The sequence below is a fragment of the Engraulis encrasicolus genome, chromosome 16, assembly GCF_034702125.1.
Source record: "Engraulis encrasicolus isolate BLACKSEA-1 chromosome 16, IST_EnEncr_1.0, whole genome shotgun sequence".
In the NCBI taxonomy this organism is placed as follows: Eukaryota; Metazoa; Chordata; class Actinopteri; order Clupeiformes; family Engraulidae; genus Engraulis; species Engraulis encrasicolus.
Window position 1 is genome coordinate 49,891,290 of NC_085872.1, and position 26,026 is coordinate 49,917,315.

General features: G+C 42.2%; 1 protein-coding gene and 1 long non-coding RNA gene across 2 annotated transcripts in view; both read left to right on the plus strand.

The window, feature by feature from the left end:
• Positions 1–1,932: 1,932 nt before the first annotated feature.
• Positions 1,933–26,026, plus strand: part of LOC134466145 (uncharacterized) — a 50,783-nt gene continuing 26,689 nt past the window's right edge. The window contains exons 1-12 of the mRNA XM_063220039.1: positions 1,933–2,040; positions 3,403–3,499; positions 4,075–4,191; positions 5,561–5,704; positions 5,852–5,968; positions 6,116–6,232; positions 14,066–14,150; positions 14,329–14,527; positions 14,673–16,473; positions 17,843–18,016; positions 18,113–18,286; positions 18,578–18,751. Of these exons, the coding sequence (XP_063076109.1) occupies positions 3,453–3,499; positions 4,075–4,191; positions 5,561–5,704; positions 5,852–5,968; positions 6,116–6,232; positions 14,066–14,150; positions 14,329–14,527; positions 14,673–16,473; positions 17,843–18,016; positions 18,113–18,286; positions 18,578–18,751 (3,149 nt within the window). The 5' untranslated portion in view covers positions 1,933–2,040; positions 3,403–3,452. The remainder of the gene's footprint in view (positions 2,041–3,402; positions 3,500–4,074; positions 4,192–5,560; positions 5,705–5,851; positions 5,969–6,115; positions 6,233–14,065; positions 14,151–14,328; positions 14,528–14,672; positions 16,474–17,842; positions 18,017–18,112; positions 18,287–18,577; positions 18,752–26,026) is intronic.
• On the plus strand, positions 8,346–11,126 carry LOC134465887 (uncharacterized). Its single transcript, XR_010038210.1, has 3 exons — positions 8,346–9,953; positions 10,844–10,924; positions 11,039–11,126. It is a non-coding gene; the product is annotated as an uncharacterized LOC134465887 (long non-coding RNA).

Consider the following 26,026-nt stretch of genomic DNA (forward strand, 5'->3'; position numbering starts at 1 on the left):
TCATCTCACTATTATTGTAAAAAACTTGTACATTTCCACATGATTTTCTTCATTTGTGTTTAAGTGTTTATATCGATTTTCATGCTTTTATAATAAACATAATACATGTGCAGTGGTGAGATGATGTTTTCGGTTTGACGTCCACTTATTTCTTATGAGGGTTCAGTTCCCTCACTCTCCCTCTCTGGGGGTCGTTTCTCGATTCTTGCCTTTGCTAACCGTCTTAAGTCGGCCTTGAGTTGGTCGTAAGTTGCTCTTGAGTTGGTCTTAAGTTGGTCTTAAGTTGGTCTTCAGTTGGTCTTTAGACGCAAGACCAACTTAAGAACAACTTAAGAACAACTTAAGAACAACTTAAGACCAACTCAAGACCTTGGTTACAACGTTGGTCTTAAGAACGAACAAAATGGCTAACGTCGTTAGCAAAGGCACTGTCGAGAAACGACCCCCTGGCTGGTGGTGGATGGTACACACACTGATGGAGAGTGATGTGATGGACCCCTTCAAGGGAAGGTCCCTTTGGTGTCTTCAAATGTGCAGTTGCTGCTTGCACATGCTAGATTGTAATTCTTGTACACGCTAAATTATATAATTAAAAACTCCAACTCCCATTGTCATTGTGATACAGCACTCCACAGCACACAAGTGAACACTGTACACAAGGAAATTGCATTCATGCTTCTCCCGTGCAAGGGGGCAGTGCGGTGGAACGGTACCATGCTCAGGGTACCTCAGTCATGGAGGAGGATGTGGGAGAGCACTGGTCAACTACTCCTCCCACCAACCTGGCAACCTTTGGGCTACAAGTCTGACTCCCTAACCGCTTACCCATGACACCAGTCTTGCTGAGTGTACATGCAGTAGGTCTATAAATACAGTGGTGCTACAGGAGCTTGTTGTAGATTTGAATTGGTATGAATGAATCCACATACTGTAACACAGAATATTAGCTAACTGTTGCAGGCACAAAACACATCTATACAAACTGAACATGGGATTGTAGACAGTTCAATATCATGATTAAAATTGAACAGCTGCTGGATTCTATTATTTCTAGTACTCAAGTGTTTTGTAAGTCCCCCTCCCTAACCACTACACCACGGCTTCCCCCTAGTAAACTTATTTTGTCCTACCATCAGAACGACTTCTCTTGTATGAATAGTGTAGTGATTAAAACGGGTGGAGTTTCCATTATTCCTTTGATTCCTTTGTTTCTATTATTTTTTCTCATTTTGTTCACTTCCTTGACTGTAAGAATGCAGGAGACTGACGTGTGAAAGGACAAGGCTGCGTTATTGTTTGTCCTTGATGATGAGTTGATGGTTTATTAAACAACAAGAATAACATAAACTTGTAAATGTAAACTTTCAAATCCAACAAGTAAAACAAGGCTTGTATGAAAACATAAAATGAAAAGAAATGTCTCTAAGAAAGCATGTGTTGAGACTGGATGTGTCACCTGGTTACTGAATACATGATTTGTTTCTGATTTGTTTCTCTACAACCTGTACTACACACACACACACGCACGCACGCACGCACGCACGCACGCACACACACACACACACACACACACTCTACAACCTGTACTACCTGTTCTGCCTTCCAGAGATAAACGTGAGCCTACAATAGGCCGAGTGCAATAGTGCGTCACAGCAGTGGCGGAACAATTGCACACAGGGCCCCAGGGCTAAATACTGTCAGGGCCCCCCATACAGCCTGAAAAGGCCATAATAGGGCCCCCACCACCAATACAGGAGGGCCCTGAGCCCAGCTGCAAATGCCCTGCTTGCCCCCCTATAGCTCCGCCCCTGCGTCACAGTGCAAAAAAGACAGCACATAACTTCACCTGCAAAGACATCTTGTGACTTTGGCTAGACAACATCTTACTCTTGCAGCTGATTTAAAGTATTAACGTGATGTATCACCAGTTTGGGAAAATTTAAGAACAACAATTAGGACTACCAGAGTATATTTGTATGTCAATCACCAATCATGGCTTTGTTGTATGGCAAGAAATGTAGAGAGGACGGTATCATACTGGTAAGTCAAAATACTGTAGAGATCTTAACTATTATTTTCTGTCAGTTGGTCCAACACGTCTGTTACTGATGTGCGCATATTCTCTACTTTTTAAGACATTTTCCATTTACTTTCAAGTTTTCCAACGTGTCATATAAATAATTTATGTTTAGTATTTGTTTGATAGTAAGATATTGAGATTTTGGAATATGTTTACTGCAATGTGCAATTATGTGTATTAGGTCTTTGTGTATGTCTTGTATCCACAGCATGTCTTGTATCTATGTAACTGTCAGACACCTTCATTTCCCTCTGGATTAATAAAAGTGGGCTACTCTACTACTCTACCCTACTATTTTTGTAACTGTGAGAATAGTGTTTCATTTTGACAGTAGGCATTTTCAGGTCTGTGTGTACGTGTTGTTGTTCCCTAATGTGTTCTGTTGTGTCATCTCAATGATGCCATTATATTGCAGTTTTTGCATTACGTGTCTTCTGTTTCTAATAATGTGTAGACAGCTGGTGTGCATATGTTGCTTCACTAGTTTGCCCTTGAGTGCTTGTTGTACACTATGCTTGTAGTGGGGTCGTAGGCATGTGCAATATTTCTTTCCAAGTTGAAGTTTAGTGTCTATAGAACAATTTGGGTTCGAGTGTCAAACACACAGATAACAAAATGGCCTGTGGGGGGCGCTCTAAAATATATAAACTGCTATAACTTTTTATTAGTTAAACCAAATTTAACATATGAGGTATGTATGGATTCAGCACAAAGAGGAGAAACAGGTGGGCTAAGTATTTGGTAACCAGATTAAAGACACACTATGTAATAAACACACTTTTATCCAATGGACAGCTGAAAAAGTGGCATGCTGGCTGGCGTCGGTCCTGGGATGTTTATGTTTAAAGCGGAGATCAAGCGCGATGAGATCTGCTTCTACCCCTATAGAGGGCTGTGGCTGGGTGCTCTAGTGAATAGGAGGGGTAGGGGGAGGTGGTGGGACAATACTGAAAGCCTTCGCGCAAGACAGGTGAAAGGGAAAGGAGGGGTTTAAATATCTGCGAAGGCGGGAACAAGTAATGATGGTTGTCAATCACTTGTGGGCTTCCTCCCGAACCATGTTTATGTATAAACAACATTTAAAGGAGCAACACACAATTTTTGCAAAATTATGCAAAATTGGAACAAAATGGAAATCTGGATAAGGGAGTGCAAGACTGTGTAGATATGGTCTCTAGATTAGATATAGTGCTTTTAGTGTTAAAGCAAAAACTGTAGCAAGACACATGAAAATGCTACTGTAATCCAATTTCTTGTAAAATTGTCCATGTAGGCTACAGAATGAGCGAAATATATTATGTTTTTGTATTTCTGTAATGCAGTCTCTAGATGGTTATCAGGTGACGAGATAACCAATGAGGAAACTTGAGCAATGGAGAAACACAGCGAAACATGGAACAAGCAGACAGAGGAGCAAAGGTATGTGGGTCAGTGACAAATAGGGGTTTGTACAATGAGAAATTATAAAATGTTTAAAAGCATTGTTCTAAACATTTCCATCAGGTTTTCTAAAATGGTTAGGTGAATTCGGCTAAACTGAGCCGCTTTAAGTCATTTGTTTATATGCAAAAAAGTGGCCCAATTTACCTGAATTCACTACAGCCGTCTCCAAAAGGTTTATCGCCTATCCATCTGTTTGGACCAACAGCTAATAACCTGACATTCAATTAATCACTTGGCTTCAGAAGTTACTCATATGAAATCTACAACCCTCCCGAATGAAGTTGTATGTATAAAAATAAATGTCATGCATCAAAGAAAGATTGACCCTTTAATGAGCACAGACAGGGCAGATTTTCATAAGACAAACGTTTTTGTTGCCTATCGAACATATTGTGAAAATGAGCAAATAAGTCACTTCAAAACACTTCAAATACGCAGATCAGGTGTCATACTTAGTCATTGAATCACTCTCGCCTCTTCATATTAGTTTTGTGACTAATCATGTATGAACATTTCTGTAGTAAAACTTGGCTTTTGTATTTGTGCAATAGGCAAGTACATCAGGAGAGGCCTCCATCACCTGCCTCCACCTGTCTGTCTATGAACAGTGACAAGTCTCAGGATCGTCACATCACATTCCAGCATGGAGACCCAAAAGAGACATCAAGGTAAGTTGATGAAACATGCTCATGTTAAAGGTTTGTTTAAAACTAGGGGTGGGCATAGATATTTTTTTTTAATCTAGATTAATCTCACTGTAATTATGAAATTAATCTAGATTAATCTAGATTAATCTATATCAAAATGGCTCATTCAGAATAGGCACACTAGCGAAATAATGACGAAAAAAAAACGAGGGGGTTTCTGAAGATGGCGCATTAGACCAGAGCTCATCTCTTTTTTCCAAAATGCATTTCATCATCAAAAAAATGGTTGATATTTGGTGATGAAAAAAACCAAATCACTGCAATATTTGAAAAGTGTTTCGAGTATGTTAGGAAGCATTTACAGTCATAATATACTGACATTTCAAAATGAACAGTGCTATAAATTGTAGAGGCAAATACAGATAAATCTATCAAACATTTAGACTATTAAAACAAAATGACCTCAACAATTCAGCATTTCTAATGGGCAGAGAGAGAGAGAGAGAGAGAGAGAGAGAGAGAGAGAGAATTAATCTGCCACTGACTGTTAAAAAGGGCAGCGGCTCCTTTAGAGAGGTAGGAGCTGCGCAGCAGGTACAGCAAAGTCATAGCCAGGCTACAAGATTCCTAGAGCTAGTTCTAGACCCTAAAGCACTGGCCCACATCGATTTGGCATAAACCTGACAGTTGTTCTCTGCGTTAAAATGCCAGCGGAGTTACAACTCCAAATGAATTCAGTTTGCAAAAAAAAAGAAAAAAAGTCAAGTGCGACGACTGCGAGTTTGGCTATATCAAGCGCAACAACCGCAAGGTGTATTACCGTCTGACAAACATGAGTCGCAAATGCGCAATCATAACACAAACATTCAGCGAGAGTAGATATTGACAGTTTCAGTTTGACAATCTTCAAAATGTATATCAAACGGAATGTTTTACAATTATGGCACAGGCAAGATTTCTGGAACAGGACTGTTGTTTGTGTTCCATGCAATGCGTGAGGAAATGTAGGCTATGTCGGGCTGGTACACAATAATGTCTGCTTCATCTCAAACAATAACGTCTCTCTATAGTCTACCACTTATGAAAAAGCACTAAAACAACACCTACCACGGCAGGGAGATTAATGTTTACAGCATGCAAACACTGTTCATATTTAGTAGGTCTGCTGAGCGACTGGAGGGCAGTCTGAAAGTGTCTGTCAATCGAATGCTATGATGATGCGCATCCCCAAACCCCAAATCCATATTTTGAGAATAGATTAACGTGTGATATTTTCTTTGTCGCGCGATAAGAGTCTCACATTATCGCAGCACGTTTACGCCATTCCACTCCCTGAGTTGGACGTACAGTCACCTTCATGCTTAATTTGATTTGTACCAATATTTTTTAGACAAATCGGTCTGCTATTGTGCAATAGGCAAGTCCCTGAGGAGAGACCTCCATCACCTGCCTCCACCTGTCTGTCTATGAAGAGTGACAAGTCTCAGGATCGTGGCATCACATTCCAGCATGGAGACCCTCTAGAGACATCAAGGTAAGTTGATGAAACATGCTCACGTTAAAGGGTTGTTTAAAAAGCTATCTTGCGATTATTACGCCATTACACTCCCTGAGTTGGACGTTAAGTCACCGTTATGTGACTAATATTTTCTAAATGCATCTGCCTGCTATTGTGCAATAGGCAAGTCCCTGAGGAGAGACCTCCATCCCCTGCCTCCATCTGTCTGTCCATGAAGAGTGACAAGTCTCAGGATCATGGCATCACATTCCAGCATGGAGACCCTCTAGAGACATCAAGGTAAGTTGATGAAACATGCTCACGTTAAAGGGTTGTTTAAAAAGCTATCTTGCGATTATTACGCCATTACACTCCCTGAGTTGGACGTTAAGTCACCGTTATGTGACTAATATTTTTTAAATGCATCTGCCTGCTATTGTGCAATAGGCAAGTCCCTGAGGAGAGACCTCCATCCCCTGCCTCCATCTGTCTGTCCATGAAGAGTGACAAGTCTCAGGATCGTGGCATCACATTCCAGCATGGAGACCCTCTAGAGAAACCAAGGTAAGTTCACAGCAGATTAGTGAAAGGTTTGCCTTAAGCTGGGCTTACAGCGCGAATAGACCAGGCGCGATGCGATTCAAGCGACAGAGTGCAGCAGCAAGCGATACGAGCGATTGAGGAGACTAGAGTATATCCGTACAGGCAGAAGGCAAAGCATTCAAGCATTCCCATTGGCTGTGGTCACTGACCTCTATACAGTTATTGGCTGTCGCGGCTTGTCGCCGAACCGCATCATAGAAAGTTGAAAGGATTTAAACTTCAAACTGTCGCGCTCGTCGCGCAAATCGCTCTAGTCTCCAGAATCGCTTTTGTCTCGCGACTCAATACAAAGTCAATTACTTCCGTCGCTCGCCTCGCCCTTGTCGCGGTAGGTGTATTTCTGCGGTTACACTGTGCGACTTTTGCCCCGATTTTGGCCAGATTTGGCACTCGCGATTCCTTGCTCAATCGCAGGTCAATCGTGAGTCTCGCATCGGGCAGTGTACATAGGGTAACGACAAGCGATTTTGCCTCGCAATCGTGCAATCGCAGGGTAGCAAGAATATCAAAACTGTTTGAAATCCTGGTCGTGGCTTGTGTGTAAATCGCACAGTTAAAGCAGTGCTAGACCCAATTTGACACTTCACATTCACCAATTAATAGGGCCGTGCGATTCGCTCTTGATCACGTCCTCATCTCCACCTCAGGTGCGCATGTTCCCCCCTCTGCAGCCCTGGGAAACACGTGTCGTGTCGCACAGTCGGACCATTCTGCTCGCATCCGACCGTCGGCTCGTATAGTGTGAGGGTGTGAGTCGTGAGATATGAACTTTTAAATCGCGAAGTTTCCTCGTGCAGTGCGAGCAGGAGCTTAATACCCACGACTGAAAATATCGCACAGTGTATGCCCAGCTTAACTGTTGACTGAGAATTGATAACTGGTATATAGAAATAGTCTGCCATATTGAGAGATGGTGACCACTCAAGGCCAGGGACGCATAATATAACATGAAGCAACAGAAAGGAGGGTTGTTTTATTTTATATTTCAGGAGAAAATTCATGTCTCCACACACCCCCAGGGAGAGAGGAGAAACAATTTAACCACTCAAATGAACATGATGCTTATTTACATTATGGTTTTGCTTTCGTGTCTACTTCAATAGCTGCTGTGTTCAGAAGGTTTCTGTTGTGTGTATTATGGCTCGATCTGTTGTCACCCTACCTGCCTGGTTATTCCTCATATTACGTGTATAACATGGTAAAGGATATGTGAGATACTAATGTTGCGTTGCATGTGCTGTGAGCCCCAGGAAGGAACATTAGCGTTGGCTTACCCAGACGACAAGTCTGTGGATACAGCTAGCCTACGCCTTGGCTTCCTCAATTTAAACTCGGAGAGTCAAAGAGCGCACCCGTGACAAAAAAAAGGCTTTTTCTCGGTTCGAATGGGTTAAAGTGCCATTTTTCGTTAAAGTAGCTTCCGCTTAAAGTTGAATAACTTCGGAATGGAAGAAGATAAAAGCATGCCGTGAAGACCTGTAGCAAGCTGGGATTCTCAGCAAAACCTAACATGTGTCTGTAGGTATAAGATAAAATATTCGGTGGAAAATGACAAAAAATGATGAAACTGGCTGGGAGTCTTGGGCTAACATTTCAAAAAACGCCTGGTAGTCAATGTGTTTAAGTGCCCATGGCGTAAAATGTTGACCTTATGATGTTTTGGGGCCTTAAAATGAGTTACTCTGACCTCCTGAAGTCATCCCAGTGGTTTGCAATGTGTTACTGTGTACACAGAGCTGTGCTGGAGGTTCCTCCCAGTTTGTAAACAAACTCTGACACAGCATCCAATTGACGCAAAGCTCGTGTGTGCCCGAGATGACGTCCTGCCCTCGTTCGCTCTCAACTCGTCCACGCCCTCTCTCCACCCACTAGCACGCCCATTCATTTGAAAACTCTATAAATACCAGCAGAACACCACATATGTACTGGTTCAATGTCTGAGGGAACATTGTCCGGACTAATGCTTTCACAATCTGGGACAATACAGAGCAAGTTATGGCCAACACCTGAAGCTGAAGTCTGGATCAATACCACCAAGCCTCCTGAACAAGTAAGTCATGTAAAGCTTCCAGTCTGTATTACAGTGTCATGGCTAACTAGCCTGCAGTATTAGCTGTGGAGTGGGGAAAAACCATACATTAGCCATGAAAGCTACACTGTACCAAAAGCAATAGCCATACTCTGTCTTGTTTTTCTTGGGAAATCGACTGTAAAATATAACCATGGTCTTTTGAACTTACATGTACATCAAGTATGAGCACAATTAACTAAATGGTTTCGATGGAAATGAAACCTTGACGACCGGGCTAGCGGCTATGTTAGCCCACCTGCAGTCAAATAACACTGGCATCCAGCTAGCTATATATACCGGTAGCTAACAAGGAATGTGATGTTGACAATTATTCTATTACACACCAATTTAACAAGACCAAATTGCTCAACATTTCGTTGGTTGACCAAGGAGGGTCCTGTGGTTGAAAACAAGGCATTTTTAAACGTTGTTGGTGAAAACACGATTTATTTAGGAAACCCTTTTTGTTGGCTGTGGTGGTGCGGTACATATTCATTTCGATTCCCAGATTGTCGCTCCCAACCCCAGTCGCTCCCCGGTCGGCACGCTCCCACTAGCCAGACTATCGAGCCCGCCGCCATGTAACGGAGCTAGTTATCTTTTTGATGTTAGTTTTTTGTTTCTAACCCTAAACTTAACCCTAAACCTAACTCTAAACCTAATCCTAAATTGCTTGTATGTGGCAGTGATAATACGTGAAATAAATATAATCTGGTGGGATCGAACGTCTGGGAGTGATAAAACCACCTGGGGCTACACGTCCGGGAGTGATCTCAGTTGGGAGTGTCCATCTGCCACCGTTCATTTCCATGGAGACTGGTGTTCGTAGTTTCACCTAGGGATGTTATAACTTGAGCTAACAGGTGTTCGAACTAACCGTATGTTCGGAAAGATCAGTTGTGACTACACACCGAACTCATAACATAGCATATTGACCAGGCAAGCCTTTGATTCGAGTTGGTCACCTAACTTTACCTAGTGTAGAGCGACTGACCACTGCATTGAAACATAGGGTTCAAAGGGTTCTACGGTAATTACTCAGTGTGCGTGGCTGCACGAACTCAGCTGACACATCCAACACAGACTTCAAGCAGTTGATACAGGCTGCTATTTAGTGGTTGTGACGGCATTTGATTGCGTTTTTGTTTTCATCTTATAACAAATTTGGCGTAACCTCTGGTAGGTACACAGAATACAGCAGTCGGATCACTTGTCTAGCTTACGTTGCTCCAGTGCAGGCAGCTGTTACGTGTGAGTTGCTATGCAACCTGCTCCCACTGTCTGTCATTTTTTCATTCCTATCCGTGAATAGCTTGGAAAGCCAGATGCAGTCGAATATTGGGTTTATGTTTCCTTGACATTTATGTCTCTGTTCTGACTCAGACAATTTTCTTGTATAGAATTTGAGAGGCTTATTGTGGATCATGGAAAGTTATATTCTGTATTTTTTCCTAATGGCCGCAATTCTCATCTACAGAAGTTCCTGTTACAGACGGTCATGATGAGTAGAAGAAGGCAACATGATGAAGCAAAACTCCTCCATCACCACTACGTTGGAGTCTTCCCATTCAGTCATCATCCAATTTGCTCCAAAGAATCAAACACAAGCAGGTACCTGTAATTTGAGTGCTCTGGATCTTCACCTTTTTCCGTGGTGCTCATCAGTGTAGGGGCTCTCAAACTTGGTCCAGGTAGACAGATGCAGAGGCACTAAAGGTTGCAATTTATACGCCCTGAAGGCCATAAGGGCCGAAACGCGAAAGCATTGTAGCCACATAAAAAAGTAAAAAAAATTGCAACCTTGAGTGCCTCAGCATCTGTCTAACTGGAACAAGTTGCTCCAAAGAATGTTGTCTTTCCTTATATGCTGTGTAGGTGAGAAGATGGATCTTGTTGTTCTAGCGCCTGATTTTTTGTTTTTCTTTTTTAAAGCAGGATTACACTAAATGGCAAAACGTGTAGGCCTACCTTGTTTCCTTTCCACTATCTTAACTCCCATCCTCCTTTGTGCTTGTGGCCTTGTAAAATATGATGTGGTATGCTGATAGATGGGCAATTAAACAGCTCGCAAAATATCAATTCAAATGTCATTTTCTGATTAGTTGTTGTGCATAGCAGGGAAACGTATTTTCTCCATGTATGCTAGGTTGTTGGGCCACAATCCCAAGTAGAAGACATGAGTTTGGATAATGGAGTGGATACCTTGACTATGCCCCCTGAAAACACTCTTCTGTTGAGATGTCTATATTTGCTTTACAAGGCAATGTCACACACACACACACGGTTTCAGGTGATACTTGACTTGATGTAATTATACCTATACAATACAATTCATGGCATTAGTATGAAATGGCTCTTGCAGTGTTTTAGGAAGGAACCCTTCATATCCTTTCCAATGACAATAACGAGGTTTGTCTTTGAAACTGGCTAACCCTCACCATCTTGACCAACTGAAAAATAAGAGGGACACTCTGTTCACACATTGTCTTTTGTACTTGCAGACGCTTCTTACAGATGGCTGTCCTCTAGAATGAAAATGCACACCAACCACTGGCAAACATCAAAAGCTAATCCAACCTTTGGTAAGATTTGAAAAGAATTCAGTTCAACTAATTCTGACATAACATTTTAATAGTGTTACTTCAATAATTCCAAAATGACATAGCATTCTAAACAATATTTTGCTTTTCCTGTAGGCTTTGTGTGGAAAGGTCTTCGGAAACCCTGCGACTGATGCAATGTTGGTGCCCTAGAAGACAAGTCAGCGCAGTTCAGACGAGCCAGCCAGAGGAGGTCACCGCCAGCCTTGTATCGAGGTTCCAACGTCCTTCATCGGGGAACTTGGCATGGATATGCAAGACGACACTCGAATCACTGATGGACAAATGCCTGAAACGGCTGGAAAAATAGAAAAGATGGTTACAGAGACTGTTATTGCTGTTCTTCTTTTAGTACAATATTTGCCTTCCATAAAATATTCACATGTTCCAATTTAATATTCTTGATGCTGTTGTAAATAAATTTGCACACTGTCTTCACACTGTCTGCATAATTGAATTGGCCGCTTATGGTGATCTTGAACTCTGTACAAAAAGTTCCAGCATGCGTTGTGGCTCTCCTGCCTTCTCTCCAAGTTATAGTGATCTGATAAAGATAAGACATGGCAAGTTTGCTCTTATATGCACAGATGGTGTCAAATAAAAGTAATGCGACCTGAGCTAGGCAGCATAATGTTATCTCTTTCTGTGGGCATTGTCTCAGTTTCCACACTAGCATCTAACCTTATTACAAAAAAAGCAGTTTTCTGATACTGATAGCCTGGTTACTCTCAGGTAAACATGAGATGATGCAATTTTCACAATGGAAACTTAACTGGCAACTATGGATAAATGTGATGTCAACAGAGCATGGACTATTTCACCATTGTATACAACAGTGTTTCCCAACCAGGGGTACGTGGAAAATGTGATACTAACAAATGTATGGAGTGCACTCACATTGGTATAGAGGATCATATAGAGCAGGGATGGGCAACTGGAGGCCCGGGGGCCACATGCGGCCCGCCTCCTTACTAAGTGCGGCCCATAGATAAACCATACTTATAAATTATAATGAACAAACTTTTTTTAAACCACTACTGAGTCAATCTGTTAAAATTACACTGTTGGCTGACAGAGAACACTCATTGCTTCCAAACTTTTTCAGCGGCCACTGAGCAACCAACTGCACCTTGAATCTGCAAGCTGCAGTCAGATCCGCAGTCATCTGGCCCTCCAATGTTCACAATGAAAAAATGTGGCCCTCCTTATCATGAAAGTTGCCCACCCCTGATATAGAGCATGAAGGAGGGGGTACTCATGATATGACTAAATTAATTAGGGGGTACACAGGGCAAAAAAGGTTGGGGATCACTGGAATACAAGACATAATGGATGCATTTTTAGAATGCCATGTAGGCTATTGGACAAAGGAAAGCTGGCTATTCTCCAGCACAGACAGTGCACAGGGGTGCTGTTCAAATGCAGCCAAGTTGTATGTAGACACATTTTATGATCAGCCGATGGTGAGGAAGTGCATACATCATAACTAGTATAGAGTACCCTTTTGTCATGTAATACACCACCCTCCTCAAACAGATTTGTGATGCATGATAAGCATTGCAGTGGTGAAACAGAACAATGTTGTAAACAAAGGTGTAAAAAGTCTACTATAACCTGACAACTACCCCCTCGTTCATTTATAACATTTTTACCACATTTGTGTTGCATCATAACATTACAAAGGGGAAGGACTTGCAATTGCATGCTAACCATCCACACTGAGAAAGTTGCTGGGTTTAGAGACAGTTGCGATGCCAGTAACGTGCATCACACACACATCAAATGGGGTTGTTTGCTCATAAGTTAAAAAAAGAATATTGTAATTTATGATGGTGACTTGCCAGGTCATTGCGTGGTGAATGATTGCTGCTGTAATTACAAACTCACTGGCAAGCAACAGTGCTCAGAACTACCCATTCAACAAATTAAAATTGCAGACATAACATTTCAAACTCACCCTTCTGAGGCATCCTGCGCTGAAGCCCATGAGCAGGTAGGCAATAGTTTGTTTCATCTTTGGGTCAAAACAAGCGAGAGTAAGTTCCATCAGGTGCTGGACGTGCCATTGCTAACTAGGGCAAATTGCTAACTCTAGGTAACAGCTAACCTGCTGGACCACCACAACACAGCTTTAGCCCGCGGCTCCGCCCCCGCTCATCAACGACACTCCCCCTCCTGCCCCCCTCCCCCTCCTGTTGCATATCATTACAGATCGACGCACTGGGAGAGGAGACTTTTCACCAAAGAGGCCTAAATGGCGCATTTCAGCATTATTTTGATAAAAATTGCGGATATAGCATCCTGACACCCCCGCAAACCCATACAAAGCACCAAAGGGCCATGTAAATTTCATGCCATGGGAACTTTAAAGGAGCACTCCTGCCAATTTCAATATGCTGTTGTATTGCTCACACCACCCTTGACTTGTCAGTACCCAGTGATGCTGCATTTTTTGGCTCAGCCCTTTCCGAGATCTGAGCTATTCTAAAGGGGGAAGCTTTTGATTACATTAAAAAAAATCTTAACATACATATAATCTTAGCCTACTCCAAATATTTTCCCAAAAAGTATCGCTGTTTGCTAATTGTCTGCTGATGTTGCATAACCTTTTGGATGTTTTTGGGAATAAATCAAGATTTTTAAAAAAAAAAAATGTCAACAAACACCTGCCCCCATTACAATGACCAGGATCTCAGAAAAGGCTGAAAAAAACCCTCAGGTACTGACAAGTGCATGGTAGTGTGAGCATTACAACTGCATGTTGAAATTACCCTTTAGCTCCCATTATTCCACCCGCCATACAGATAAGTTCAAGTCCACGTAGTCACGTTCTCATCCTGCCGCTGCTTCCAGTGTGACAATTCTCCCAAACCTGTGCACCTCCACCCCTTATAAAGGCAGACGCAACCCAAAGCCAATGCTGTTCTTCACTTGGGCTGGGTCAGGTGTGTCATTATGATCGTGTAATGTATAGTCTAAGTGCACTTGACCTCTACCTGACCTCTCCTCATCGTAACGTGTGCCTCAAGTTAGACCTAATCTGGATAGTTTATCCAGTCATCCTTGATGTTCTAATCATATTAAAAACAAGAAAACATATATCTGTGATCTTCCTCTTCCCAGCAGCAAAATGGAGGACAACATATCACATGCAGACAGTTCCCAGTCTACCCAGATTCCACAGTGCAATCTGGATCATATATTGCAGGTTTGAATGTCAATCATTTCTATCATGCTGAATAGGGACACAATTGGTTGCACAGTAATATGCACATGGAGTTCAAAAGACACAAAACAAATGCAGGCACCTCTACTTTATTTTTATTAATACTGTATTAGAACACGTGTACTGCACTGAAGAGTAACCTGAAATATTTGTGCTCTAGGATCTTGAAAATAAGATCTTTGCATTCCTGAGGAATGAGCTGAAAAGATTCAAGTGGATTCTGAGTCCAGACTACATAGAGAAATCTGAGCATAAAGATGATGAGGATGACAGTGATGCCAGAGAAGGTGCTCTGAAGATGGCACTGCACTTCCTCAAGACCATGGATCAGAAGGAGCTTGCTGAAACACTGCAAAAAAGTAAGGGTTGTTTTGTTATTCTCACCTGTTTTTGTGCTGTTGAGTATTTTAGTGTACTAGATAGTCATTTACTGTGTCCACTGTGCAATATTCACCGTGCCATTTGTTGTGTTTTTAAGAATCTCTTATTTTGTCTGTGACATAGATGAAAAGGATACAGTTTGTCGCATTGAGTTGAAGAAGAGCCTTCAGAACAGGTACCAGAGTGTGTTTGAAGGAATACAAACGCAAGCAGGTTCTGCTCTGCTAGAAAAGATCTACACAGAAGTCTACATCACAGAGGGAGGAAGTGGGAAAGTGAATGAGGAACATGAGATCAGACAGATTGAGATGAAATCCAAACTATCAGCTGGACAAGAGACACCAATCAAATGCAGTGATATCTTCAAGCTCTTACCAGGACAAGATAAACCGATCAGAAGAGTCATAACAAAGGGAGTGGCTGGCATTGGTAAAACTGTGTCAGTCCAGAAGTACATACTGGACTGGGCGGAGGGCAAAGAAAACCAGGACATCCACTTCATATTTCCCATACCATTTCGGGAGATCAACCTCATCAGGGAAAAACAGTTTTCTATGATGGCACTGCTCCACCACCTTTTTTCTGAAATTAAACCGTTAACATTTCAGAGCCAAGAAAAGTGCAAAGTGTTGTTCATCTTGGATGGTCTGGATGAATGTCAACCTCAGCTTAACTTCCAGAAAAGTCATAGTTTGACTGATGTTGCAGAGGTGTCTTCAGTGGACTTGCTCTTGACAAACCTGATCACAGGTCATCTGTTTCCTACTGCTTTACTGTGGATCACCTCTCGACCAGCAGCAGCCAATCAAATTCCACCAGTGTGTGTTGATCGTGTTACAGAGGTACAAGGCTTTAGTGACCCACAGAAGGTGGAGTACTTCAGGAAGAGGATCAGTGATCAGAATGTTGCTGAAGGAGTAATCTCCCACCTCAGATCATCTAGGAGCCTCTACATCATGTGCCACATACCAGTGTTTTGCTGGATTGCTGCTACTGTTCTTCAGCAGTTCATCGCAGGGGGTGAAAAGGTTCCAAAGACGTTGACAGAGATGTATACATACTTCCTTGTCTTTCAAAACAGACAGCGGGGCCTAAAGTTTGATGACGTGCATGATGAGGATCCTCAGTGGAACCAGGATAGTCTCCTTGGTCTTGGAAGACTAGCCTATGAACAACTGGAAAAAGGAAACCTGATCTTTTATGAAAATGATCTGAAAGAATGTGGTGTTGATGTAGAGGAGGCAGCAGTTCGTTCTGGCATCTTCACCCAAATGTTTCAAGAAGTATCAGGTGTGATCCTGGGGAAAGTTTACAGCTTTGTGCATTTAAGTATCCAGGAGTATCTTGCAGCATTGTATGTGTTCCTGATGATGAGAAATAAAAGGAAAGACCTTGTGTCAATAGAGCAACCACAAGCAAGTAATTTGTGGTTAGAAAGAATGTTTCCTCCAAAGATGCAGGAATTAATAACTACTATGCAAAAGAGTGCTGTGGACAAAGCTTTCCAGTGTGAAGATGGACGCTTTGACCTTTTCCTTCGTTTCCTTCTTGGCCTCTCACTGTACCCCAACCAGAATCGACTACACGGCTTATTGCAGAATCAACACATTCAGACTGACAATGAAGAAACAATCAGGTACATTAAGGGCAGAATAAGCGAAGCTTCTTCATCAGAAAGGGTGATCAACCTCTTCCACTGTCTGAATGAACTCAATGACCACTCATTAGTGGAGGAGATACAGAGCTTCCTGAGTGCAGGGACTCTGTCAGAAGCCCAACTCTCCCCTGGCCAGTGGTCAGCACTAGTGTTTGTGTTGCTGACATCAGAGGACAAGCTGGATGTGTTCGACTTGGAGAAGTACGGCAAGTCTGATGAAGTCCTGATAAGACTGCTGCCTGTACTGGAGGAATCCCAAACCGCTCTGTAAGTATGATTGCGGCGTGTATGTGCTTTCCTTTTTATCTTCACTATAGGGATAAAATATTTGCATTCAAACATCAGTGTGACTCTGAGCATGACATATATACTAACTAGTGCTGTCAAAATTATCACGTTAGTATCGCATTAACTCAACCCCTTTTTAAAGGCGATAATTTTTTTATCGCGAGATTAACGCTAGATGTGACCCTGTGAAGTTTTTTTTTCAGAAACTGACAGACCGCTGGTTACAGCGATAGCTTAACTACAATTCCCAGCATGCCAGTTACAATAGACGCTACAGAGCCTTGTGCCCCCTGCTCCTCCGCCTCCCCCTTCCCCTTATGTCTCTGCCTGCTCAACTTGCTCATTCGGAAGCTTTCAGTCTGTGCATGGAGTGAATGAGTTAGACAGCACAGCAGTATCAGCCTGTAAACAAATGATTTACAAAGCTCTGTATGCCGCCTCGTTTTTGAAAGTTATGGACGAACATTTGTTGCAAACAGTGTGCAGAAGGACTTCGAATTGGCTGAACAATATAATAGCTGTAGCTAGCTGCTACACTGACTGTTGATGGCTCTGCTGGCAGGTAACTAGTGCTATTACGAACTATTTTATAAACATTGCATACTTTTAAACAGCCCCCAAATACTTCGTTTTGAATCCTACATCCATTTCAAGACTACAAAGTTTTGATGCACTTGAAGAGTTATTATTGGCTGTTGCGTATGATCAACAGAGCATCAAATTTGCCGTTTTCTTGTTGACAATAAGATGTGTAGGCTAGTTTCCTCCGTCCACTACTTGTAACCTAGCTTCTCATTATGAATGACAGAGCTGTCATAAGTAGTTCTAGCTTTGTTCTAGCTTTGTTTGAAAGTGTTATCCCCAGGCTTATTGATTTTCTCACTAAGAAATAAACCTTAATGAAAGTAGTAGTCTGCATATAGGCTATCAGATGATATTATGTCATTTAGCCTAACAACAAAAAAAATGCAAAGGAGGCACAATCCCACACTGCTCCAGGAAAATGTAGCCCTGCTGTATGAGGCTCATTTTCTCCCCTCCTGTCACTGTTTTTGTTATCATATCCCCCTTATTTCTTGAAATATCATACGCCATTAGGGCAGATGTCAGTGTCTAACACTCATTGTTTTGAATTTTCAAAAAAAAAAAGGGGGGGACACACACCAATTTTTGTCGGCCTACATCGATAGAAGTAGGCTATTACAATGATTTTAAATGAGACATAATTATGCGATTGAAATGCGATTAATCACGAGTTAACTATGGCATTTATGCGATTAATCGCGATTAAATACTTAAATCGATTGACAGCACCAATACTAACTGATGGAGTTGTTTTCCATTTAAGGCTCAACCACTGTAATCTCACTAAACAAAGTTGTGCAGTACTGGCAAGTGTTATCTGCAAACCATCCTCAAAACTGAAGAGTTTGGATCTCAGTGGCAACAACATTGGAGATATTGAAGTTGGAGAAATTTGTAATGGACTGAAAATCTCAATCTGTACTCTGGAGATGCTCAAGTAAGCTGTCTTGATATTGCAATTGCAAGTCTCCATGGTCATCATACTTTTCTTTAAAAGGGACAAACATATGATGTTGTTATTTTCGCTCTACAGCTTGTCTAACTGCAGTTTTGGAGAGGAAGGCTTCAGAGTTCTTGTATCAGCATTGAGATCAAACCCCTCACACATGAGAGAACTGCAGCTGAGTGGGAATAAAGCAGAAGATTCAGGAGTGAAGCATCTTTCTTCACTTCTGGAGGATCCCAACTGTAAACTGGAGAAACTAAAGTGAGTATCAGATCAGAAGACCACATACTGACTTGCTGTCTGTGTTTTTTATAGTGAATGTCTGTCTCTCACACAAACACAAACACACACACACACACACACACACACACACACACACACACACACACACACACACACACACACACACACACACACACACACACACACACACACGCACACACGCCGTTGACATTTCAATACAGCAATGCTCCTGTTCATGCAACTGTCATCATGGCCATCATGCTTTTGTCTAAAGGAGACAAAGAAGATGATGGAGTTTTCTCTCTACAGCTTGTTTAACTGCAGTTTTGGAGAGGAAAGCATCAGAGCTCTTGCATCAGCACTGAGATCAAACCCCTCACACATGAGAGAGCTGCAGCTGAGTGAGAATATAGCAGGATATTCAGGAATGAAGCATCTTTCTTCTCTTCTGGCGGATCTCAACTGTAAACTGGAGAAACTATAGTGAGTATCACAATAAAAGTGTCCTCATCCGATATTCGGATCGGATCGGCCGCCGATATGAGCAAAACATTGCAAGCGCGAATAATGCCGATCCAGACTCCCGATCCATTTTTTTCTCGAAGTCCATTCCGGGTTTTCCAGCGCACAGCGTTATTCAGACAATCCATTCCACTTTTTGCTGTGTGTTCCCCTACTATCCAGTCCGCATTTTCCAGCACACCTTCAGCACACGAGTTTTTGCATCTCCCTCCCAATCTAGCTCATTCAGTGGCAATTAGAACACAGGGAGAAGGCTCAGTCTCATTGGTTCCCATTGTAGCCAGTTAGCTTTGCATGCATTCTGCAGTAACGAGCGTAGGCCAGTCCTTCATGTGGGAAAATGTATGGAATGGAAAGGGGAACCCATGCTAAATACATTGCTACTGCCATTTCCAGTCACAAATATTATCAACAAAACATTCCTGGTAAGCACTATGACTGTTGTTTAACAATAGGCTGTAATGACAAATCGTTCAGGTGTGTAGTTTTACAGCAGGTTAGAAGATTTCAACCTGTACTCGCTAGCATCGTGCTAATGTTTATGGGTTTGGCCCCATAAAAATTGAGCTTTGAAAGCCCATTGGGAAACTCCAAGCGAAAGTGAAAGCCCATTGGGAAACTCCAACTCCCATTGTCATACAGCACTCTACAGCACACAAGTGAACTCTGCACACTGCACACAACGAAATTGCATTTATGCCTCACCCGTGCAAGGGGGCAGCCCTCAGTGGCGCCCCATGGGGAGCAGTGCGGTGGGACGGTACCATGCTCAGGGTACCTCAGTCATGGAGGAGGATGGGGGAGAGCACTGGTTGATTACTCCCCCCACCAACCTGGCGGGTCGGGAGTCGAACCGACAACCTCTGGGATGCAAGTCTGACGCCCTAACCGCTCACCCATGACTGCCCATTTGTAACCCAGTGTATAATAATCTAGCGGCACAAAATAATCGAAACGCTACTCAAACGGGGTCTTATTATTTCTAGCTTCGAACTTAATATTAATATTTCAGGACAAAAAATTATAAAAAATCACAAAAATTATAATGGTAAAAAACTCCATTGACACCCATTCATTTTGCACTGTCCTGTGGTTAGGGTTAGCCAATTGTGGCTAATAGGAAGTTCCGTGAGTGAACAGCCCCTGGTCTAACCATGGGGCACCTAAGTCACGCCCTCTACTTCCTGGGTCATGGGGTATGGGGTGTCCAAAAAGTAATTACTGGGCTTGAAATTTGTTTTTCGACACAAATCCAAACTTTGGACCTCCACCCATGCACCACAAATCCACCACGACTCGCCTCGTTCACTTCCATTCAATTTTTTTGCAACTTATTGCCTCATGAGCCAGGAAGTAGAGGGCATGACTTAGGTGGGCCTCATTGAGATGGATGGTCATGTAAATTTGAAGCTATCGGTAAAATGTCAGTTGTGTGGGATTATTTCACTTTGAAGGACGACAAAGACGAAGAGGTGTAGTGCAACAGATGCCACGGTAAAGTCAGGTGCGGTGGTAAAGTTGTGAGAATGTATAATACAATGAATTTAATAAAGCATTTGGCAAAATACCATCTTAAACAACATGCAGCATTAGTGAGGAGAATCGAAGACAAAATGAAAGGTCCTACCCAGCTAAGACTGGCAGATACGTTTGGGAAGCGTGACAAACTGCCCCCGAACAGTGTCAAAGCACAAGCAATTACAAGTAGAGTCAATATCTCTCATTAGCAAAGTGGGGTTCTAATATCTACTATTGAACATCTGGAGGGTTCAGATGCACCATTGAACATCTGGAGCCACGCTATAACATGCCCAGCTGGCATTACATTCTTGAGAAGACGTTACCTGTTACCTATCCACTTCGTGCCTTGTGGCACACAAAGCCTTCACAGAGCACTTCCACTTCTCCCGGTCAGCTGCCGCGGTCCTCGCTTCAGCCCATGATGTCCATCCTAGTTCTTTTCTTTCTTTCTCCACAGTACGTCTCCAGGTAGTATTTGGTCTTCCTTTTCTTCTTTTCCCTTCTGGTGCCCAGGTCAATAGCTTCACTTCATCACTCAATGTCTTCATCTCAGCTCTTTCTAGCAGGTCTTTAGTTCTCACATGATCTTGCCAGTGTATACAGAGTATTCTGCGTAGGCATCTGTTATGGAACACATCTACGGCTTTATTATCTCCTTTGTTAATTTTCCATGTTTCACATCCATATAGCAAGACTGGCACGACTAGCGTCTTGTAGTCTTAGTTTTGTTTTCCTCCTAATGCTATTGGAGCTCCAGATCTTCTGAGTCAGAGTCTTCTGATGAAAGCACCTCTTGCTTTTGATAGTCGGTTCCTAAGGTCCTTCATTCCGCCTCCCTCTTTGCAAACTGTGGCTCCCAAGTATATGAACTGCTCCACCTCTTCAATATATTTTCCATGGATCTGAATTCTTTCCTGATTGCTTGCGTTAATCCTCATTGTTTTCGTTTTTTGTGTATTGATTTTCAGACCTACTCGCATGGCCTCTTCATCCAACCGTGTTGTTTTATTGTGTATTTGTTGTTTTGTTGAGGACAGTAATGCGATGTCATCTGCAAAGTCCAAGTCATCCAGTTTTGATGTTAGCTTCCATCTAATTCCATTCTCTCCCTGTCTAACTGTTCTTCTCACGATCCAATCCATCACACTCAAGAAAAGGAATCCTGACATGTTGCAGCCTTGTTTGACACCTGTTTTAATGTCAAACCATTCACATGTTTCTCCTTGGTCTTCAACTGCACATTGGAAGTCTTCATAAAATGTTCTGACCATTCTCACAATCTTCTCTGGGATCCCATACTTTTCCATGATTATCCACAAGCTCTTCTGATGGATAGAGTCGAAGGCTTTCTCAAAGTCTACAAAATTCTTATACAGTCTTGCTTGCCACTCATTAACATGTTATATGATGACTTGCTCTGTTGTTCCCCTTCCTGTCCTGTAACCTGCTTGTTCCTTTCTTAGTACAGTTTACAGTAATCCTGCCAAGTATCTTTCCCACAACAGATAGTAGGGTTAAGACTCTTGAGTTCTTGCATTCTTTAAGGTTCCCTTTCTTTGCTAGTTTGATGATAAGCCCTTTCTTCCAATTTGTTGGAATCTTTTCATGTTTCCATACCTTCCCTAGTAGTTGGTGCACTTTCATTGCTGAGAAGTCTACATCAGCCTTTAATAGCTCAGCCGAGATGCATTCGATTCCTGGTGCCTTGCTATTCTGCAGTTTTTTTATTGCGTCCTTGACTTCAACAATTGATGGTTAATTTACTGCGATCTCCTCGATTAAGTTACTGAGGTCACATTCAACATCTTCTGTTATTGGGTTTTCTGGTTCTTCTGTATTAAACACGATTTTGAAGTGCTCTGTCCATCTTAATTTGATTTCGTATCTTCTAGGGGTGTAACGATATCGAACCGAACCGACGTACCGTACCGAAAAGACCTGTACCGAATCAAACAGTGCTGTACCGAGTACCGAAAGGTTGAGTAAAAGGCTACTCTGTTCATGTTTTTACATTATGCTACTACTACATGCAGAGGCTCGTGCAGAACACTGAGAGAAAATGCAAGAAAAAAACAGGTGTAGAGGCTAGGCCTTTGTGAAACCTTCAGGAGAAAGTGCTATTTCTTACACTGATGAAATCTCCGACCCAAAGTAGCAGGTTGAATGTATTTTCTTTTTTTGGTTTGTATTTTAACATTTTTTTTGTGAAATTAACAATGTGCTGAAGAAGAAAAAGTTTTTCTATTTTGTTCCCATATACTGCATCGAAAATGTACCGAACCGTGACCCTAAAACCGAGGTACGTACCGAACTGTGATTTTTGTGTACCGTTACACCCCTAGTTTCTTCCACTGATGAGTTTTACATCTTTGTCTAGTACTGCTGTGCTCTGTCTGGATCTTTCATTACATAATGTCTTTGTGAGTCCGTATAGGGTCTTCATGTGTTGTTTTCTTGCGGCATCTTCAGCTTCGCTGGCGATGTTCTCAAACCATTTTTTTTGTCTGCTTTTATACTTCTCTTCACCTCTTTGTTCTTCTCTGCATACTTCTGCTTTAATTGCTTCTTGATTCTTTCCGAATATGTGTCAAGGATTTTCTTATTTAATCTTTCTCTTTGTTCAACAAGGCTCCAAGATTCTTCACTGATCAATGGCTTCTTCTTTCTCCGTGGTCTTCCTAGGACTGTTACAGCTGCTTCTCCATTACCTGGGCGTCATGTTCTACTTCATCTCCTGCTCCTATTTCATCTCCTACTGCTTTAGCTTCCTTTTCTAACACCTGGAACCTGTTTCGCAAACTGATGGAAAAGGTCTTTAAGATGGTTGTATCTTTAAGCTTTGCCGTCTCATACTTGACTCTGGAGTTTTTCTTTTCTTTCGGTTGTTTCTTCAGTCTTAGCTTGATTGTTGTGCATACGAGATAGTGGTCACTTCCGATATCTGCAGATCTGTGTACTCTTGTATCTTTGACTGAGTTCCTAAATCGTTTGTTGACTAGTGTATGATCTATCTGATTCCTGGTCTTCCCATCTGGGGATATCCAGGTTGCCTTATGTATGTTTTTATGCGGGAGCAGAGTTCCTGTTATTACTAGCTCATTCATGTCGCACATCTCACAGAGCCTTTCGCCGTTGTATAATTTATATTTACCTAGCAAACCCATATATTTTCTGAAAACCCACACTCTACAGATATGATATAGCAATCATTAGAATTTGACCCATCCTCCTACAGTCTTCTGCATCAATCTAACCTTGCATGATATTGCTGAAAGTGTACGACGGATACATTTTGACCTATATGATTCATAGGAAAGTCCATTCTCCATCAAAACTATATATTTTTAAACTCCCAAAGGTGTCTACTTGTGATATAGCATCAATAAAAACATATCACATTATCACAGACACTTGCATACACCTACATCCATATATAGGCATGTATTGCAAAATGCACTGGGTGTCATTATAAAAGTGAGTAAAAATATAGGAAAGCTACCATTTCCAGAGGGCTATCATACCAAATAATGTCCCTCAGGCATGGAGGATTACAAAAAACATTGATAGACTTTGCCACCCCAGGTGATACCAATATGTGAAAATGTGGGTCCTGGCTCACACGCTACAGGGGCACTGATTCAGTTGTAGAGCTACCTCAGTGAGCCTCCACTTAGGCGTCAAAATAATCCTTTTCACTACAGGAGAGACAATGAGGCTCGACTACCCGTCCTGGCTGCATTAGCAGCGAAAGTGCCTCAGCGCTCCTTGCACCAGTGTTGAGAGTGAAAAAAGGGAAGAAAGAAGGAAATGAATTAGAGTCAAAGAACATTTACAACAGCAAGATAAAACATAAGGTAAAATAATAATAATAATAATAATAAAATAAAAAGTAAAATGAACAAAAAAATAAGAATGATATATTATTTAAGCTGGGGGAAAGCATCTGAGAACAGATTTGTCTTGAGTCTAGATTTAAAGCTATCAATAGTGGGTGCATTTTTTACGTCATCTGGAAGCTGGTTCCAAAGCTTTGAAGCATAGAAGCTAAAGGCTGTCTCTCCACACTTTGTTTTCACCTTTGGAATCACCAGCAAATTCTTCTCCGTTGACCTTAGTGACCTGGTTGTTGCATACAGCTGAAACATATCCAGTAGATATGTGGGTCCCATTCCATTTAATGATTTAAACACAAGTAGTCTTGCCTTAAAATCAATTCTGTAGCTTACTGGGAGCCAATGCAGCGATCTTAAAATTAGAGTAATGTGGTCGAACTTCCTTGAAGACAAATGAGACGACAAGTGATTCAATCGGCATTGGCCATTGCCCCATGGTGGATTGAAGGCTTCTTTTTACCAATCCCAGTTTAGAAGAAGACCACTCTGGCATTCGTCACTGGCAGAGTGAGATAGATAAACGGGTAGTAGGGATCTCTCTCTCTCTCTCCCACACACACACACACACACACAAGTACAAATAACAAATTAGATCACGCAGCATCTCAAACTAAAACACACAAAAAACACCACGGCGGCGGGTGCATTTCACAGCAACCAGAAGGGTAACTAGTTACCCATTGCCAACAAGCGCGCACCGCCGCCGCCACCACCACCAACAACTGTGCACATGACAAAAACACCACGGCAGCAGGTGCATTTCAAAGCAACCAGCTAAGGCATACAGTAGCAGTAGTTCCAATAGCCATCTCTCACACACGCACGCACGCGCACACACACACAATGACTTACTTTGAGCAAAGTGGCAGCGCTATCCTCTCTTTAGTCCACCCTGTGTCAGTAGAGCCGTCTCCAAAAGAGTTGTCGCCTATCCATCTGTTTGGAATAACAGCTAATAACCTGACTTTCAGTTAATCACTTGGCTTCAGAAGTCACTCATATGAAAGCTACAACCCTCCGGAATGAAAATATATGTACAAAAATAAATTTCATGCACCAAAGAAAGATTGACTCTTTAATGAACACAGACAGGGCAGATTTTCACAAGACACATATTGTGTCGCCTATCGAACATAATGTGAAAATGAGCAGATAAGTCACTTCAAAACACTTAGCTGTTATTCCAAACAGATGGATAGGCGACAACTCTTTTGGAGACGGGTGTACAGCGGCATACGGTGTTTCTCCGCAACCGTTTCTCACTCATTTCGTGAAGTATTCACGAAAAAAATAGATTAATTTTCGTGGTGCATTCACGTTATTGCCCGCCTTTCGTAAAGTCTTCACGAAAATAATAGATTAATTTTCACGCTGCCTATTCACTTGAATTGCCCGACTGTTGCCTAGCGACCCACTAGTTTGATGCCCTTTCGGTAGCCTACCGTCACATGGTAATCAAACACTTCAAACAAGCAATTTAGGGTTAGGTTTAGGGTCAAGGTTAGGGTTAGGGTTAGGGTTAAGGTTAGGGTTAGGGTTAGGTTTAGGGTTAAGTAGGGTTAAGGTTAGGGTTAGGTTTAGGTTTAGGGGACATAAGGCGTAAGTACCGAAAGGGCGTGGAATTAGTGAGTCCCGAGTGTATCAGCAGTGTTCTGTCAGCACCCACTCCCCGCCCCTGCAGACGTTTGGATAACCATAGCAGCAGTGGGGCAATTCAAGTGAATAGGCAGCGTGAAAATTAATTATTATTTTCGTGAAGACTTTACGAAAGGCGTGAGATAGGGCTCTTCTCCGAGCTGAACCTCCTCATCTCACCTCCTGT